At 39.5% G+C, this 20129-nt stretch overlaps 1 protein-coding gene across 5 annotated transcripts in view; it reads right to left on the bottom strand.

Annotated features, from left to right (window-relative positions):
• Positions 1-356: 356 nt before the first annotated feature.
• CREM (cAMP responsive element modulator) overlaps positions 357-20129 on the bottom strand; it is a 35587-nt gene continuing 15814 nt past the window's right edge. For 2 of the 5 annotated variants that reach the window (XM_075212063.1, XM_075212062.1), the window contains exons 3-6: positions 18669-18811; positions 16531-16719; positions 4334-4490; positions 357-1611 (exon numbers count right to left, since the gene is read on the bottom strand). In XM_075212063.1, the coding sequence (XP_075068164.1) occupies positions 1467-1611; positions 4334-4490; positions 16531-16719; positions 18669-18811 (634 nt within the window). In that variant the 3' untranslated portion in view covers positions 357-1466. Of the gene's footprint in view, positions 1612-2943; positions 2974-4333; positions 4491-8940; positions 9121-9652; positions 9756-16530; positions 16720-18668; positions 18812-20129 lie in introns of those variants that run through there. The other 3 variants (XM_075212064.1, XM_075212065.1, XM_075212067.1) reach the window with 3 other exon arrangements.

Here is a 20129-nt window from a genome sequence, read left to right as displayed (position 1 = left end):
TATTTGCTGTTGATTCAGATATCCGTTTAATGAACATGTGTGTAAGGGGAAGCTACACTTTAACTCCTGTACAAGGCTAAAGACATAATATTATATTGAGATGGACTGGAAATAGTTAAAGTAAAGCGGCAAAGATTCTAATAAACAATGGAGATAAAGAGTTGAATGTATTGTGAAATGAGTCTGATTTGGTTAGTGTGACGTGTAGAGCAGAGGAATGACCATAAGTGCACCTTACTCAGTCCCTCCTCACAAACAACCACCACAAAGGTGATAATGAATAAAAGCTCTAAAATCAGTACAGCGTACAATACAACTGAAACGATCTGCAATGTTACAAATCTCTGAAAACATGCTTGTAGTGCTAAAAAATATCCTTGTTTTAATATTTAATTATATGCAGAGCATAGGGGGTGGGTGGGTGGCACATAAAAACATGTGTAATAAAATAGAAGGAAACATATAGCGCATATATAAAATGTAGAGCTGCATACAAAGAAACCAAATACATTTTTGCGGACATGGTTCTAGTAATAAAAAAAAATAATTAAAAATAAAATCTGCAACCACTGGATTTACCGACTAGAATACAAGACCAAGTTCACGAAATATAGACAAATCTGCCCAGTTAGCTACACATTTTCTGTAAAGTTACGAACCATCATACATGTAAAAGTAGCAATAATCTTATAGACAACTTTGTTCCTGAGGTGTGTGCTGTGGGATGCACAATGCTTGTTTTACTGGGGACAGATCATCGCTGGCAGGTTTCAGAAATCACTTTAAAATTGTTAAAAAAATATTGACTGTGCACGTCACAATCCATGTTACGTGATGTAGTAGTGTGTGAAAAAGCTACCCCATCTACACAATATAATAACACAATATATACATAAAGGGTTGTACTCTCTTTTCTGGATTTTTCTGTTTACTATAAAAGATTTACATTTGCGCTCTTAGCGGCAAAATTTAGCAGAATATTTCAGGAATGTTAGAGGAAACTTGTGGCAGGATGACGGGTTCTATTCCAATACGTCATGGCTGCTCACACGTCGTCATAAAATTTAATCTGTGCTGTTAGGATAACAATCTCTAACAGTGTCTAGCTCTTCTATCAGCTGCTTCTTCTGGTGTTCTAACATAGCAACACGAACCTCCAGGCATTTAACGTACTCTTTCTTCCTTCGTCGGCACGCCTTTGCCGCTTCCCTGCAGAAAGCAAAAGCCAAAATACCAACAAAAGTGCATGCAATTAATTATATAAATGATGGGAGTTTTACAAAACGAAAAAAAAAAAAAAAAAAAATCAAAATCGTTAGTATTATGATTTACAATGATAAGAAAAGCACTCCTGATTTGTTGGGAACCCAAATCAATATAAAAGTTTTCCTTGGCTCATAGTCCATTTTGGGATCCAGATTGCAACTGCTTGGTATTATGCCTAGAACAAGTCCAATGCCAAACAATTATTCCGTTTTATGACAATATAGATCTTTAAGGGCCTTCAGCTCCTCAATCAGAGTCTTGTTTTGGTTCTCAAGCACAGCCACACGATTTTCAAGACATTTCACATATTCTTTCTTCTTTTTCCGACATTCCCGAGCGGCTTCCCTGGAACCAACACAAGATATGTAACTAAGGAAACGGACACAACGCTGCAGACGGAGAGAACACAACAACCGCTACCTTCACATCAGCAGCAGGTCATAGATATTAGTTGTGCCATGTAAACACAGCAATGCAGCAAGGACACAGAAGCAACAATCACAATACACAGCATGATGGAGTATGACTGAATTCAACACATAGCGATGACAAATAGTAGCTCATTTCCTATAAGCAGGAACAAAACTCAGCAGCAATAATAACAGACATAATAATACAATATAGAGTGCCTATCCATAATCACAAATTTCTGCATAAATGATGATACTCAAGTCAGTACATATAGCAAATACACTGAAATAATGACGCAATACAACAGGAGTGACAATGCAACACACAAATTACATGCAGAATTCTAAAAAGCAACAAGCATGTATAAAAGTCACGTGTAACAAAACACATAAAAAAAACTACACAAAGCCAGTTTACGAAATAATAATAAATAAGCCTACAATTTTTGTTGTCTGGAAATATATTCATCCTGAGCTACACAATCAACACAGATATAAACTTTCATGACCAGACTAATTTCTTTTTAACAAGTCAGTAATATAACAACATATTAAGAAACAATGCATTTTCACAGCAGTCTTGTTAGGGGTCAGTCACATCACTGGACCCCAGTGAACCCAAGTATATATTTAATTCCATTAATCTACATACGGATGGTTTCTCTCATTTTCTGTTCCCTATTCTCCCAGTTGAAAACTGAACAGCAATCCTTCTAAAGCAGTTTAGTTTATAAAGGAAAGGAAGGAACAACAGAGGAGAAGCTGGATCTGGTGATTACTGAGTTAGATTACTTACATTGGCTTCTCTCTAAGATGCCCTTATTCACTACACAAACTTATTATTAGCACCTGTACTCATGTGAGCAAAGTACAAGTAAACTCATTTCGGGGTAAACGTCTCAAGCTGCGAGTTTCCAGTGGGTATGAAAAAGTGGAGATGTTGCCTATACCAACCAATCAGATTGTAGCTGTCATTTTGTAGAATGTACTAAAATAAATAACTAAAATCTGATTGGCTGCTATAGGCAACTTTTCAAACCGAAACTCACAGCTTGATACATTTAACCCCTGGAGATAATTGCCAGCACATTTCAAATTATCAATAACCCATAGCAACCAATCAGTAATTAGCTTTGACCAGACTAATGAAAGTTAGACCAATGAAAGACTGGTTCCCATGGGTTACACATTAGAAGTATTAGGCATCAATCTGTAAATTAATAATAGAAGTGTATAAATGTAGCTTGTCTAATCTTAGCAGACTCACTTTTACTCAGTTCAATTTCTATTTTTCTTTCTAAATGACACAAAAAGGAGAATAATAATTATCACTTCTTACATGCAATCATCATATTGGCCTTTGTAAAGACTGGTCAGATTGCTGACTAAGCAAATATTAGTAGGAGGATTGTTTCTTTCTGAAAACCATATTTCACAACTCAGACAGCGAGAACAATAAGAGGATTCCCAGTGTTTGTGGATCTGTCATTGAAATGTTATTACTTTGGAAGCCTTTGGAGAAGAGTTATACTTTACAGTGGATCTCTCAGGTCCACAACTGTAATATATATGTATTATTCATATTACTAAACAAACCCTAACTAACCATATCTGCTCTACAAAAAGGCAGCGTCTACACCACCTATCCAGCAATCCAGCCTCTGCTAGCCGGAGAGAAACACCATTATCTTGGTAATCATACAGAGCCAGCATGACATTTCAAACTGTAAGCAGCATAGGTCCCCATTCTGTAAGGAGTTGCTTTCTGTACAGAGACACGAGATACCATAGAAGAATGGTAGATGGGACTGTCACAATTGATTTTCTCCCTCTAAGGGGGAATTCAATTGGCAGCGTTACTGTAAAAAGTAACGCTTGCTGCGCACTATTACCATTATTACGGTAATAGTGCGCTTAAATACCATTATTATGGTAATTTCAACGCCGGCTTATTGCTCGGAAAGACGGGTTATATTTACCGTAATAACGGTAGTAGGATTAACGCTGTGCTAATCTGGGGGGAATTGAATTCCCCCCCTAAGAGTGCAGTTAGAACGCAGCATGATAGCTTTGAACAAACACAAAAAGCAATTTCTCCCTACATTCTTACACTACTCCATATGGACTTGTGATTGTTATTACAGTACTAGCTCTTTTATGCAAAGCAACTTGTAATTTAGGTTTGATGATGCTTTAACCACTTATTCCTGAATAAGGTTTGCACTGTCATTATAGACCCAAGCAAACAGAATCTATTAACTAGCCGGCTTGCACCTCACTTGTGGTTACAATACAGGTACAACATGAAATGTGTTTCTCTCTAATGTAAATACATGAAATATTTTAGAATGGTGCACACATCTGCTCTGGAGAGAGCGAATTAAAGTTTGGGGTAAAATTAATGGGGTTTGTCTACTTTTGTGAATCTTTAAAAATGTTTTTTCCCCTGTATTTGCATAGGATTTCCTGCAAATTACAAATTAATGGCAAAATATATTTATGCCAACATGTGAAAGCTCTATTGGTCTTCTAAGAACACATATTAATTCCAGTTATTCAGAGGGGGGAAAAAATCCCTGAAAGTTTAGAGAGAAGTGTTCGCAGTACTGACAGTCCAACATTTATAGAGACGCGTTTCGCATGCACCCGCTTCTTACCGATTTTTCATTAACCGCACCTCCCTTTTTCGTGTTGCTTCTTCTGCCATCTGCTGAGGACTGTGCAAGTTTACTGGTGACGCTGCCACGACTACTCCTTGTGGCATAGCAGAGCTTGGTGTACGTATCTGGTAAGCTGGCATCTCTCCAGAGGCAGCTGCAATGTAAACAGATGACAAAAATGGTACTGTTACAGGCTGATTAGAGATGCTTTGACTAATTGTATGTGTGTCAAAGAATACCTCTGTATATTGCAATAGCTAGAAATGATAAATGAACCCGTCGTTAATTCTTAGTTTATAAGGCATTGTGCTTTTTGCAGATACTACTGGAAACATGTGCATTTACACTACAGGAATAAGAACTGAAAGATGAGCAACACCCATTCCCCAATTATGACTTTCTGCAGGGCGTGTGTCCTACAGGTCATGCGATGAGCATGGTCTTACATTCTGGTACAAAAACAAACACACACAAACCAGCATGTCAAACCTGTAACACATGAGAATATATTCATATTTACATCCTGGTCATTATGAGAAACCTATAAACAATGCTGCACCACTACAACCTAACACATCCACTTAAACCCAGAGATTAAAAGAAAAACAACATTTAAAGAAAATAGGCCGAGTCTCCTTTAAAAGAAAAAACAGTCGTTATGTATGGTTAGAGAAACTGGAAGTGGTAAACGAAACGTGACTTTGCAACATCCGAAAATCACTGCCTATAGCCCTGGTGGGAAGGGGGCCTCCCCCGGATAGCATGTATTAGGATGACCCAATCCTTCAACCCCTTTACATAGCAGAGCTGTATTACAATCACTAGTTCCCCTACATAAAAAAAAAAAAACGTTTTTTTGGTAAATAATTAAAGGAGCTCTACTTTTTTTACGTCACGCGCTCAATATCACCATTGCAACATTTAAACCTTTGGAAAGCCAACAATGACACCGTTATAGAAACTGAGAGAAGGCTGCTCTAACATCCTGTGTGCCATCCAAATAAATACAGGCTTCACTTCTGTACAGATCCTGCTCTGTCCGTCAGCGTCATACTCCTGCCCATACATTATGTGACTGGGGTTCCCAATACACACTACCCCTTCATCAAATCCCCCCTTCAGCTCTATGCTGCCTTGTGGGCAGAGTAACACAGAACACATTTAGAAATGCAGTTGCATTACCAGTATATTGACAACTGCTAAGTTCCCCAGTATGGTTACCCACAATTATAATAGTTGGGGGAAGAGATGAAAACATAATGCATTTATAATAATACATTTTTAGCTGGAGTTCTTCTTTATGAAATATTATATAAGTATATATAAGTAATACTGCTACTGCTTTAAATTAATTGCACACAGTGGGCTTTATTCAACTTCGGACATAAGTGCTGTATCGTACGTGAAATTGCTCTGCACATGAAACGCAAGGGCACGTAATTCATCTCTGAACGCAAGCCTACAACATGAAGGCAGGGAAGGGGGCGTATGCAGGAAGACAATGTACAGTAAGGGCGTGCTGAGGTTCAGTGCACACGTGTCCGCAACAAGCTCTGGTCATCTCTGAGGTACATGATTGTTTAGCAGCATCACTTACACCTGCGCTGTAGCTGGTGCAAGTGCTGACTGATAGTGATGATGGACCTGTATGCATGCTAGAACATGTGTTTGAAAGGAAGACAAACTAAAAATGCATTTTATGTAGTGTAGGCATATAACATCCTGATATATGCATCTCATGTAAAAAAAAAAAAAGATACATAATTAATAATAATTATAGTAGTATGATTTACTGATGTATTTAATTTCTTTTCCCCATGCGTTCTTATGGGACTTTGTATTGCACATATATACATTTTCTGCAGTGTGTTCTGTCTGCATATGACAAGTACCCTATAGCCAGATCGTACTTATACACATGTTCAAATGGAAACGTTTCTTGAGTTCCGCTAGTGCTTGAATACAAGCGTGCATGTGTGCAATTTCCGTCCGATTTTAAAAAACTATAACTAGAACACTATGGGCTAGATTTACTAAGCTGCGGGTTTGAAAAAGTGGGGATGTTGCCTATAGCAACCAATCAGATTCTAGCTTTCATTTATTTAGTACCTTCTACAAAATGACAGCTAGAATCTGATTGGTTGCTATAGGCAACATCCCCACTTTTTCAAACAGGCAGCTTAGTAAATCTAGCCCTATGTGTTCCAAGATGAAGTTACTGTATCAGCTAGTTTACAACAATGTGAGGTTATCCAAAGATGTCAATAACTGACAGATTGCAGATATTTGTGAAAGAAGTACTGGTGCAGATAAGGTACACTAGACCACATAGAACTAATATGTGCTGCAGGTAGAAGGAGGTCTATTACCAACAAAGATTTTATACTCCATTATTTTAGTTCCCCATTCTAGTTATACAATCATAATCTGATTTTTCCTTTTTGACATGATGTAGCTCCACCTTTCATCTGTAGTTAGCAGAGTGACACTAATTGATGAAGAAAGGCTGTGACCAATTCACTAGACAGCGCTGCTATACAAATCCTCCCCCACACCAGCTGATGACGTCACTAATAACATGCAGCTTTCAAAGTGCTCGCTGACTAAAACCAACAGTAAATATGTGATGTAATCAGAAGCTAATGGGACACACATGAATGCTGAATGCACAACAGGAAGAAAGATGTATTTTACAGTAGAAGTGTTTTTCCCCCAGTGTAAAAGTCTATCCTGTAGCAATATGATGGGATATGTGTAAAACATAAATAAATAAATTATGTAACATTGGTTTGTTGACTTTCAGTAACCATGGGCCTGATTCATTAAGGATCTTAACTTGAGAAACTTCTTATTTCAGTCTCCTGGACAAAACCATGTTATAATGCAAGGGGTGCAAATTAGTATTCTGTTTTGCACATAAGTTAAATACTGACTGTTTTTTTCATGTAACACACAAATACTTGATAGCTTATTTGTACACTGAAATTTAAAGTTGATATTTGTGTGCTACATGAAAAAACAGGCAGTATTTAACTTATGTGCAAAACAGAATACTAATTTGCACCCCTTGCATTGTAACATGGTTTTGTCCAGGAGACTGAAATAAGAAGTTTCTCAAGTTAAGCTCCTTAATGAATAAGGCCCCATATCTTTAAATCAAAGCTGCTATTAAACTGGTGTGTGTGTGTGTGTGTGTGTGTGTGTTAGGGAATTTAGACTGTTAGCTCCAATGGGGCAGGGACTGATGTGAGTGAGTTCTCTGTGCAGCGCTGCGGAATTAGTGGCGCTATATAAATAGATGATGATAATGATGATGAAGAGCATGCATATTATAGAGTGCACATGAAAGATCTGTGGAATAATGGAAATTGTATGCGAATGAAGTTAAAGCCTTGCTAGATGATACAATCTAGTAAAGTCTATAAAAGTGGAACCGTCCCAAACTCACACTGGAGTCAGCCATTTTTTATTGAGAATTCATGAGAATGTAGCTATCAATTCACTAGTAGCTACAGTGTGGCTAAGACAGGACACAGTGTCTCATGACAACACTAGTTCCTTATGAAATGATAGGCTGAATATTGGTTTGGCCTGCTAAATGGCTACATATACAATGCGGATAGCCGCCCAGCCATCACTGACAGTGTCAAACAACCTGCCAGATCACTGAAATAAGGGCAAAGTGTTTACATTTATGTTTAACTTATTAAACTTAATTTTCAAAATTTTGGAAATAGCATTTAAAGCATGTCGGAATGTTTAGCTGGACAAATATTTTCTACTAAAACAAATGAAATCTTATAATTTGATGCTAGTGCTATTAATCCAGGAACATAGTTTAATGTTGTGACTTGTTATGGTCCAGCTGTAATCATATCTATGGTGCTAACTTTAGCAGCTGCGATTAGAGGTTTGTTATTATTGTCCATTGCCCACAAACAGGAAGTGTGTGTAGATTTCATGTGTAACTTTGCTTGAGTTCCACAAGCTGTAGTGTATGTTACAGGTGTATGCACTTCCTGTGTGAGGGACACAGCAAATTCTGGAAGGACTGACAATACAGTTCATGGGCTTTAATATTCACTGAGAATGATCACTGTTGTGACCATTTAAAAAAATATCTTGTAAAGAGCCTCAGTACTTGTTTACGATGGAACACAGAGGATTTCTAAAACAGATTTGTTAAACAGCATTCCTCAAAGGCATAAACACAGTACTTACACGTTACCTAAAAACATAGTTTAGATTACAAGTGAAAAAGATTATTTTGTACAATGGCAAATTATATATAAACAAATATATGCAAAACAAACAAAATGTCACACAATTCCACACTTTTCAATAACATTGTGCAAATATTCTGATTTCCTTTCATTTGCAATAAGGCATCTGGTAGAGTTTTTAAAACTTTATTAAAATAACCTAAGGATATAAAATTCTACCAAGTTAAATACTATTAAGTGTGTAAAACAGAACAGGCTGCAGAATCTGGACATAGTAAACAGAGCATGAAGTATATAGAAAGCCTAAGAACTGAGGCATTCAACAAAGTAGCAAAAAGTGCGGCTACAAAACCATATCTGTTAGAGATGGATTGCACTCACCCCACATTTTCCCCCAGCTCAGTGCAAGCTTGTGTCAGGCAGTGCACATGGAAAGTTCCCTGTGTGCTGGATGAATTGGACACACAGCCAGGCTACCAGCAGCATGATGAATCAGAAAGCAGCTCACTGAGTCACAGTGTGAGGCTGTGCTGACGTCAATCTGCATCTTGTTTAGAGTGTAACATTTCCATTTTCCCCGGCTGTAACCCGATTCCAGGAAATCACATGACGTCAGTCTTGTCAGCCCAATTAGGTGAAGAATCAACCATGTTCAGGCGAGGTGGAGGAGGGCACAACAAGTTGCTGACAGGGGCACTCCTCTCTGCTGACATTTACTATGCTAGTACACTTCATCTTCTCGCCCCAACTAATATGAGTACTTCTCATACTTTATCATACACAGGCTGACAATGTACTCTGCACAACTATATAAACTAGTAACATGGAACTCAATCATCTACAAAACATCAGACTGTATGCAGTGGCTATCAAGCTGTAGAACTACAACACCCAGCATTGCCATATGTTACAATGTACTCTGCACAACTATATAAACTAGTAACATGGAACTCAATCATCTACAAAACATCAGACTGTATGCAGTGGCTATCAAGCTGTAGAACTACAACACCCAGCATTGCCATATGTTACAACTTCACCAACAAGTGGGAAGCGACTGTCTACCTCTGACTTAGATCTCACATACACCTACCGTATTCATCTCCCGTTACAGCCATGGCCGGAGTGACAGTACAGCCGCACTCTGTGTTATGTCCTACTGAGCGCGTCTAGCGCAGACGCTGACATCATCGTGACGCCACTGTCCATGCACGGTCATAACAGAAGCAGCCGGACGGCTGGGCTGCTGCATCGTGCAACCACGTACATCAACGCAACAACTGCTATCCTAACCAACGCAAACATATAATAGAGTGTATACAGCCTGACAGTATCAGGAGGTGCCATGTTTGGATCTAAGTTATAGCTTTAATGACAGCTCGAAAAGTGCATAATCCAATTATTTTTCACACATTGATGAACTAACAGGACTGATTTTGCTGAATCATTATGAGACTTGTCACCGGACATTTTCTTAGACACAGCTATAATTAATATTATTATGCTGCAATAGCTTTCTCTTAACTATTTTTAAGCAAAAAAAAAAAAAAAGGTACATAAAAGTTTAAAATTGTCTAAAAATTAGGCCTATTAAGATAAAATGGCAAAACATGTCTTATTGCAGACACACAGGGGGGTATTCAATTGTTGCTCCGGGCGCCGCCGGAACGAGCGCGTTAAAACTATTACCGTTTATACGGTAATTACTCGCTCAATTTCAGCTCGCAGCTCCCTGAGCAGCGAGCTGAAATTGAGCAAATAATTTACCGTATGAACGGTAATTACGCGCAATATTACCGTATAAACGGTAATAGTTTTAACGTGCTCGTTCCGGCGGCGCCCGGAGCAACAATTGAATACCCCCCACAGAATGTCAGACATCTGTATCTTTGGGGGGTATTCAATTGTTGCTCCGGGCGCCGCCGGAACGAGCTCGTTAAAACTATTACCGTTTATACGGTAATATTGCGCGCAATTACCGTTCATATGGTAATTTACTCGCTCAATTTCAGCTCGCTGCTCAGGGAGCTGCGAGCTGAAATTGAGCGAGTAATTACCGTATAAACGGTAATAGTTTTAACGCGCTCGTTCCGGCGGCGCCCGGAGCAACAATTGAATACCCCCCTTTGTGTTTCTGCGCGTGTGTCTCCCACGCTCCAAAAAAACACTGGAATGTAAATTGACACCTGAGGAATCTACCCTACTGTGTGGGTGATAGGAAATATAGATAGTAAACTGCACTGGGGCTGGAAGTTATGTGAATGATTATTCTCTCCATAAAGCGCTGTGTATGCTTGAACTATAGAAATAAAAGTTAATAAATAATGCAACAATTACCTCCAAGTATTAGAAGCACATCCCTACAACATGGCCACAACATTTTTTTAAGGCTAAATATTTCTGTGTGCAGTGTGATGGTCACTACTATGCTCTTGCATGCCTATGATTTTACAATTTAAACACTTGTTGCAGGGGGCAGTTCAGGGATTACACTGGGACAGTGGTAAATATGGTGCAAAAATACAAAATAGAACATTTTCACTCTAAAAACCCTTTTTTTTCTAAATAAATGTACCTATATGGTTGCAATTTTCAGTATTCTAAAACAGAATATCACACGCAATAGATAGTCCATATTTCAACACTGTGCCATGACTGGGATACAGACATAGACCATTGCATACAGTCATGGCCAAAAGTTTTGAGAACGACACAAGTATTGGTTTTCACAAAGTTTGGTGCTTCAGTGTTTTTATACCTTTTTGTCAGATGTTGCTATGGTATAGTGAAAAATACAGAAGTGGAAGCTGCTCAAATCAATTTATAGGCCATAACAGGTGCTTTAAAGGGTGGGGTTATCCTGCAAGGAACATACACACAACATTTTTTCCCCCAGCACACTGCTATAGCCAGCAACAGATCTGCCATTTCTACTGTAGATAAAAATGCAAAAGTCTTTGTTGCACACATTTGCAATGGTATACTGAAGTAACATTACAAGTCATAAGTGTCAAAGGCTTTTATTGACAATTACATTAAGTTTATGCAAAGAGTCAATATTTGCAGTGTTGACCCTTCTGTTTGAAGACCTCTGCAATTCGCCCTGGCATGCTGTCAATGAACTCCTGGGCCACATACTGACTGATGGCCGCCCATTCTTGTCTAATCAATGCTTGGAGTTTGTCAGAATTTGTGGGTTTTTGTTTAGCCACCGGCCTCTTGAGGATTGACCACAAGTTCTCAATGAGATTAAGGTCTGGGGAGTTTCCTGGCCATGGACCCAAAATGTCGATGTTTTGATCCCCAAGCCACTTAGTTATCATTTTTGCCTTATGGTAAGGTGCTCCATCATGCTGGAAAATACATTATTTGTCACCAAACTGTTCTTGGATGGTTGGGAGAAGTTGCTCTTGGAGGATGTTTTAGCACCATTCTTTATTCATGGCTGTGATGTTAGGTAAAATTGTGAGTGAGCCCACTCACTTGGCTGAGAAGCAACCCCACACATGAATGGTCTCAGGATACTTTACTGCTGGCATGACACAGGACTGATGGTGGCGCTCACCTTTCCTTCTCCGGACAAGCGTTTTTCCAGATGCCCCAAACTGAAAGGGGATTCATCAGAGAAAATGACTTTACCCCAATCCTCAACAGTCCAATCCCTGTACCTTTTGCAGAATATCAGTCTGTCCCTGATGTTTTTCCTGGAGAGAAGTGGCTTCTTTGCTGGCTTACTTGACACCAGGCCATCCTCCAAAAGTCTTCGCCTCACTGTGCGTGCAGATGCACTCACACCTGCCCTGAAGCCTTCTTCACAATTATTTAACCTCTCCTTGAAGTTCTAGATGATCCAATAAATGGTTGATTTAGGTGCAATCTTACTAGCAGCAATATCCTTGCCTGTGAAGCCCTTTTTATGCAAAGCAAAGATGACTGCACTTGTTTCCTTGCAGATAACCATGGTTAACAGAGGAAGGACCATGATTTCAAGCACCACCTTCCTTTTCCAGTCTGATATTCTAACTCAATCAGCATGACAGAGTGATCTCCAGCCTTGTCCTCGTCAACACTCACCTCTGTATTAACGAGAGAATCACTGACCTGATGTCAGCTGGTGCTTTTGTGGCAGGGCTGAAATGCAGTGGAAATGTGGTTTTTGAGATAAAGTTCATTGTCCTCGCAAAGAGGGACTTTCAAATTAATTGCAATTCATCTGATCACTCTTCATGACATTCTGGAGTATATGCAAATTGCCATCATAAAGGCAGCAGACTTTGTGAAAAATAATATTTGTGTCATTCTCAAAACTTTTGGCCATGACTGTACACTATACATTTTTCACAGGTTTATAATACTGTTAACAATGGCTGTAGTCATCATTGTCTAAGAAGTTCTACCTTATAAGCTATAAAAAGAAACTAGTATTAGGCAAAAAAACGATACTACCTATGTAATATTCAAAACCTTTTATATACCAAGAACTTTATCCAGTGGTAGCCTTCAATGTACTGTCAAGAATCCCAAGGGTTCTGGAATACACTATGTTTATCCAATATTAAGGAGCTCCAGGAGTGCTGTGTCCTTTAGTCCTTTCCTGTATAATATATACCCATTCCCATGTGTCACGTTTACATCTTCGTCCTCCTTTAAACACCCCCTTCTTCATCACTCTGTGCCCCCCCCCTTTATTCATCATTCTGTGCCTTCCTCCCCCCCTTCTTCATAACTCTGTGCCCCCCCTTTCTTCATCATTCTGTACCTTCATGCCCCCCCTTCTTCATCACTATGTGCCCCCCCCTTTCTTCATCATTCTGTGCCTTCATGCCCCCCCTTCATCACTCTGTGGCCCTCTGCCCCCCCTTCTTCATCACTCTGTGCCTTTCTGCCCCCCCTTCTTCATCACTCTGTGCCTTCCTCCCCCCCTTCTTCATCACTCTGTGCCCCCCCTTTCTTTATCATTCTGTACCTTTCTGAACCCCCTTCTTCATCAGTCTGTGCCCCCCCTTCATCATTCTGTGTCCCCCCTTCTTCATCACTCTGTGCCTTTCTGCCCCCCCTTCTTCATCACACTCTGCCCGAGATTCAGTGCAAAAGGAACAGGGGGAGGAAGGAGAGGCACCGATGCCGCAATGAGGTATTTATTTTTAAAGTACCTGCTCCCCCACCAACAAAGAGGGCGGAGTTATCAGGCGTCAGGGCCTACCATGGAATACCCCGGCTCCCCGGAGGCCCAGTCCGACCCTGTATATAAGGGCTGACACCACAACATATTATAAGGGTCTGGCAGGTCCGCCAAGAGGAAACTTGGGCTTCAGCCAGCAGTTTCTTGGGTACCCAACTCCCGGGGCTGCGTGATGTAAATACGGTCACCCGGCATTTTTCCCCCCACCACCTACAATCCAGATGGGAACAAGGTAGATGGGGCTGGAAGCAGGGACCCAGGTGGTAACACAATCTGCCCCCACAATATAAGGCACCCAAGGAAAGCCCAGGCCCTGGCACTTTCTAAGTTGTACTTTATATACAGGACATATTTTTATTTTGAAGTCTAAACCAAAATGAAAGTGCTCACGGGAGCTGTGAGGATTATATAGGAAGGAGGAGTGAATGACATTTTGAAATGAAAATATTAGTTTATTGTCATTATACAAACAAATACGAAACTAATAACATACCAAGCGGACTAAGTGTAATCCCTTAGCTACCTGGGGTACTTTGTAGTTTCACGATCAGCATTATTGCTTGTGTGCAGATTAAATGTGAATAAATCTATTATTTGTTAGGGTATCAGAGTAAATTTTACACGTTTGTATTTTTCCATGACCAATAAAGCTTTCTTTTGATAGCACCCTATCTCTCTATAATATCAAACACTGCTTCACACAGGGTTTGGTGAGAGGAATTTTAAAAACAAAGAGGGTTCATTGACAGTAACGACTGGTTGTCAGTGCCACCAATATACAACCACTTTACAGAAAGTCTATTTTGTTAGGGCAAAATCAGAAAAATAATACACTCTTCATGACAGATTTCATACAGATATGTTGAACCCAAAAATATAGCCTTAAATGTGTTGATCTATTTCTCCTGATTATTTAAATACCTAATATATGCAGCTAAGAGAAAGTTATAAAAATAGTTGAAAAAATGGCCCCTCACATCTAAGACATATAAGGGGTAAATGTATTATGGTCCGATTTTTGCAACTCGCCGGAAATCGGCGAGCTTACAGCTAAGGTTTAAAGCGGCGCTGGCTTGTAAAGGCAAACTTGCCTTTCTTTTTATAGGCAAACTTGCCTTTACAAGCCAGCGCCGCTTTAAACCTTAGCTGTAAGCTCGCCGATTTCCGGGCGAGTTGCAAAAATCGGACCATAATACATTTACCCCATAAGTGTGACTGCAGGAAGAGCGCTAGAGACATGTGTAAGCATTAATGGGTTAAAGAAGATCTTCATGCAAATTAACCATTCTATCAATAAACCCTAATTCAGAGACACTCACATAATTTGAAAATATGAATTTTCTATGCAAATACATACCCTAAAAATACTACATACAGTATATAAAGTTAGCGCTGTATATATCCTGCTCTGGAAAATAAATAAATAAATCACACGGCCCTGCAACAAGGAGTCGGTGTAAGTGCATGTGCAATGATAGAAATGGCTGTATACTATGTATGACTGTTCTACTTCAAAGTTTAAACAGTAAGAGGTAAATTTATCAAATCTTCTAAAAAGGAAAAAAAGTGAAGGTGTTGCCCATATCAACCAATCAGATTCTAGCTATTACTGATCTAGTACATTCTAGAAAATGATAGCTAGAATCTGATTGGTTGCTATAGGCAGCCAATCTGCCTGGTCTAGGCAGGAATTCCCCATGACATTCTGATGTAAAGGAGTACTCTGGTTCAGTGACTACACACCCCACTGGAGCCGCTGACAGTTGCTAGCTCTATATTACACAGCATATGTTGACCAGTTGTCAAGGCAGATGATTAAACAGGTGTACAGCTTGTTCAATCAGATGCACTGACAACCTGTCAACACACACTGTGTACTTTACAACATCAAGTTTTCATGGCCGGATAAGCAAGTCTTACTGGAATCATGGGGTTTACAAGATGTCAAACATAGTACTAGTTAGAGAAGAAGGGGTTTTATTGATTTAATGTTTAATGGAATTCTCTATTATTCATGGAAGCAAAACATCAAGAGCCATCACACTTTTGAAACCACCATGGCTAGAAAGAAACAACAAAATAGCAGGCTGTGGCAGTCTTGGTGTTTTTACTTGTGCACGTTTTCACTTTCAGTTTGCACATATGTATAAGAACAAATAATTTTTTATGCAACCCTTAGGGGCAAATTTTGTGCTGCAGGGAAAGGGGGGCATGCACAATACAGATTTAGGGGTTTAAGGGTCATATGGCCAACTCTAAAATGCACTGTGGAAAGAGAGCTTGACCGTATGTGTGCAACAAGTAAGAGCATGCAGCATTTGCCCATCCCCAAAAAAATGCTGCAGCTGCACCCATGCACTGCAACATGCTTGGCTCACGCTGTAAATTGTGCAACAAGCTACATTTTCACATTATTCTAAATCAATAATCGTATAAAACAAAGCTCCCAACATATACAAAATAAACTCCTCCCTTAAATGGTTGATTTGTGGTAAACTCCACCAACGTTTGGTTAAGCACCACCCCCTTTATGAGCCGCGAATTGGCATGTCCCACAGTTGGGAGGTATGGTATAGAAGAGAAGTACGCAACCTGCAGTTCTCCAACTATTGAGTAATTACAAGTCCCAGCATACTGGAACAAAGTTATATAACTAATGGAAAGTCACAGTTTGATTACCTCCAGTATGAAACGTACATTGGCAGAATCGGGGTGGAGCAGGCCAGAAACATGAACCTGTAAGTAAATGTTAGTGGGTATAAAAACAAAATACCTTCATGCCACATTACCTTGAACAACAACCCGACTGCCTGGTACGAAGAACTGCTGTGTGCCATCTGCTGCCGAGGCTGCATACTGCAGGATTGTAGCTCCCTGCTGGGCGTTTCCTGAATTGGCCACAGATAAAGTCTGTAATCCCTGCACTCCATCCAATCCTGGACTAGCAAACTGAATGGCTCCTCCTTGTGATATGGCAACTTGAAACAAAATAGAAAAAATCATATTTAAAAAGGGAAGCCAGGTATGAATGGACGTGAGTGCTGGCACAAGTGCATCCTGGGTAGGCCTGAGCATCTGCTAGCTTCACTTCAATGATCTATTTGTAGGTTATAGAACTCCCAGCCGTCAGACTCAGTAACAGGACAGATTTTATTTAATTCCTTCAGCGCTGTTGAGTCCATTAATAGACCACTTATTTTGTCTGTCTACCAGAGCTGTCATAAGGGAAAATGTATTATTGGTCTCCAAGGCCTGTAATAGTGGTGTTTTGATTCATTTACCAGATACCGACTCTATCTTCTCTCTGCATACTCCACCAATGACAAATAAGACAATGTAACTCATAGTAACTGCAGCATTACCATTACAAATGATCAAGTCTTTAATGGGTAAGAACAGTAAAAGGTTATTACCGGTTTACAAATCCGAGAATTTTAATATAAAATAAAAGTGTACCCAATGCCTGAACACAACAGCATCTATTCTGCATGGAGGCAAGGGCTGCCTACTTTTGCATGTAACACACAAATCCCGGGCAGCTTTATTTTAACACTGCCATTTAGATCTGAGCTAGGACCCGTTCATCTCCCAACTCAAAATCAGTCTGCACATATTAATGAATCGCAACATGATTTTTCCAAGGTGCTAGACTGCACCTTCTACCTGGATTTACTACTTACTGCAAACAAGGCCCTATATATCTATTTGATCTATTAATGCTGTTAGCAATGCACTGTTATTTTAGCAGTGCAAATCACATACTGTTCACATATGCCTAGACTTCAAAACTGAATAGGTGTGGATGATATCAGGATCATTATTAGCACATGCATGTTGTTACTCATGGACAACTTTGTGGACTCATACAACCAACAGTCTTACCCCTGAACTGCTTTTCGTGGTGGGTAATATATGTGCAGGCCGCTAATTTTACAATCTGTCCATTATAGATACTATGAGCATTAGTAACTAGTGTTCTACCTCTAGGGGGCGAGAAGTTAAGAGAGCACATCTTTACTCCTGCGTTTCACTACACCTTAATGTACTATTTCTCCAATGGATCTTCACTGTCACACCGTGAGAAAGACACACAAGAAGCAAGTGTTATTTCACCTCCTCTCTCTACACTGCACCCGACGAGATTGTAACCATAAAGGACTGGATAAAGCCCCCTCTGGTTCAGTCTAAGGTAACGTTAGTGGCCAAAGTCACAGTCATCATCATCATCACCATTTATTTATATAGCGCCATTAATTCCACAGCGCTGTACATCAGTCCCTGCTCCATTAGAGCTTACAGTCTAAATTCACACACACGGGTCAATTTGATAGCAGCCAATTAACCTACTAGTATGTTTTTGGCGTGTGGGAGGAAACCGGAGCACCCAGAGGAAACCCACGCAAACACGGGGAGAACATACAAACTCCACACAGATAAGGCCATGGTCGGGAATTGAACTCATGACCTCAGTGCTGTGAGGCAGAAGTGCTAACCACTTAGCTACTGTGCTGCCCACAGTCTGTTATTACAGCCTTCCAACAAGTCCCCCAACTTGAAGTTATTTTACAAAAAGAGGCTTTTCAACCCTCACTATTAATACTCTGATGGGAAAATCTATCAAACTGTCTTTGCTTCCTGTGATCTTCAGGATAGTCCTTAACAGTACTATACTCTGAAACAATGGAGCACAAAACCCTAAACACCTTGCAGGTGTACATTTTTTTTCTTCCAGAATTAACAGACATTTAAGTGGTCAAACGATCCTGTAGGCCATAGATTTGTTAAAGTTGTGACTCATCTTAATCCAGAATATATCATTTACACCACCATGGGGTTTTCTTCTGGTCCTTTTGGCATTAATGAAAGAACTAATTCTCTCTCTAATAAACGGACATGTTACATGAACAGAAATATGGCTACTACGTACTGTATTGTCCTGTGCTCATTTGATATATTGGTCCGGAGCACGCTATTGTAGAGATGGTAGATTCAGTCTCGTCTTCTTCTACATTTTCTTCATCAATCTTTGAGACCGTAGAAACCTCAGAAGACAGCTCATTCAATATTCTTCTAAATGACGGACAAGATAAGATGGTATGTCAATAACAATGCACAGCATGTAAGCAAACAGTTTCTATTGGTCATTAACATTACTGGCATGTGCAATAATGATGCATTCAGGAATGACCGTGACCTACACTCAGAATACTCCATTCCACTAACGTCATTGGCTACTCATGAGTTCTAGAACACTATATGCATTCTGAATTCATTATTTGATTCCATGGACAGGTAATGACTGCAAGTTATATATACAGAGAAGTACCATACATTACTTCTACAGTCAACAGCATGCAAAACTCCCTACAGCTGTCCTTCAATGCCACTCCTTATGACTTTATATTTAATCAGCGGATACCTTCTGTCAAGGTAGTAATGATTATATGAAAAACAAACAAACATATGCACACCCCAAGACAGACGTTCATAAAAGGCAAGAATAATAAAAATCCACAACCCAAAAAAATAAGGGGACCTAACCCAACCCCTCCAAATAAAAAGGCTTTGTTTCTTTGGCTAATGGAATATGAAAAAGTAACTTGTTTCTGGAAGTTGCAGTCACAAAATTGACAGCATCACTAATGATTTCTGACATCTAAAAACATAACCACATTACACATCACCTAGGACATTATTCATTACATAACCAATCACCCTCATGAAATACTGGTCAGTGTAGGATACCACACGTACCATGATACATAATACAATATCGGTTTACTATAAAGAAAGTTGTCTGAAAGTTAAAGCAGTAAAACATATTCTCCCACAACCTGCTATAATCCTTAGCTCTTCCTATGTAGAATGCATCAACGGCTATATATTTCCTTACATTTCCTTCCTCTGATTGGTTGACACACATGCAACATACTGTATGATTTGACATAGCTTAGTATAAAATACATAAATTATTTGTGATCTATATTGTGATGTCATAATCTTTGTGAGTGCTGATCAAAATTGTTGATGTCATAGGGGATGGTGAAAATGCTGAGGAAAATCAATAGAAGTGTAACATTTCTTGTTGTAACTTTTTAATCAATTGATTTCCCTTTTTTCCTTATTTAAAACTATGTTCAAAATATAAACTGCAATATTTAAAATTAATCTTTTCAAATGATAAACAAGTTTAACAAGGTTCATCACTCTCTGCACCCTCTATAAAATATAAATAAATAACATATTGTGTTTTCACCTCTGTGTAGTGGTGGAACTACTGGTTACGGGGCCACCCTCAACCCCGGGCCACTGTACAGATGTGACATCGATGACACCCACGTAAAGAAAGAAAAGACCTCAGCCCATTACACAATGGCACAGAGGGTCA

Source organism: Mixophyes fleayi, chromosome 5 (assembly GCF_038048845.1).
Source record: "Mixophyes fleayi isolate aMixFle1 chromosome 5, aMixFle1.hap1, whole genome shotgun sequence".
Taxonomy (NCBI): Eukaryota; Metazoa; Chordata; class Amphibia; order Anura; family Limnodynastidae; genus Mixophyes; species Mixophyes fleayi.
Note: the sequence above shows the minus strand (reverse complement) of the source record. Positions and strands in the feature narration are given on the sequence as shown.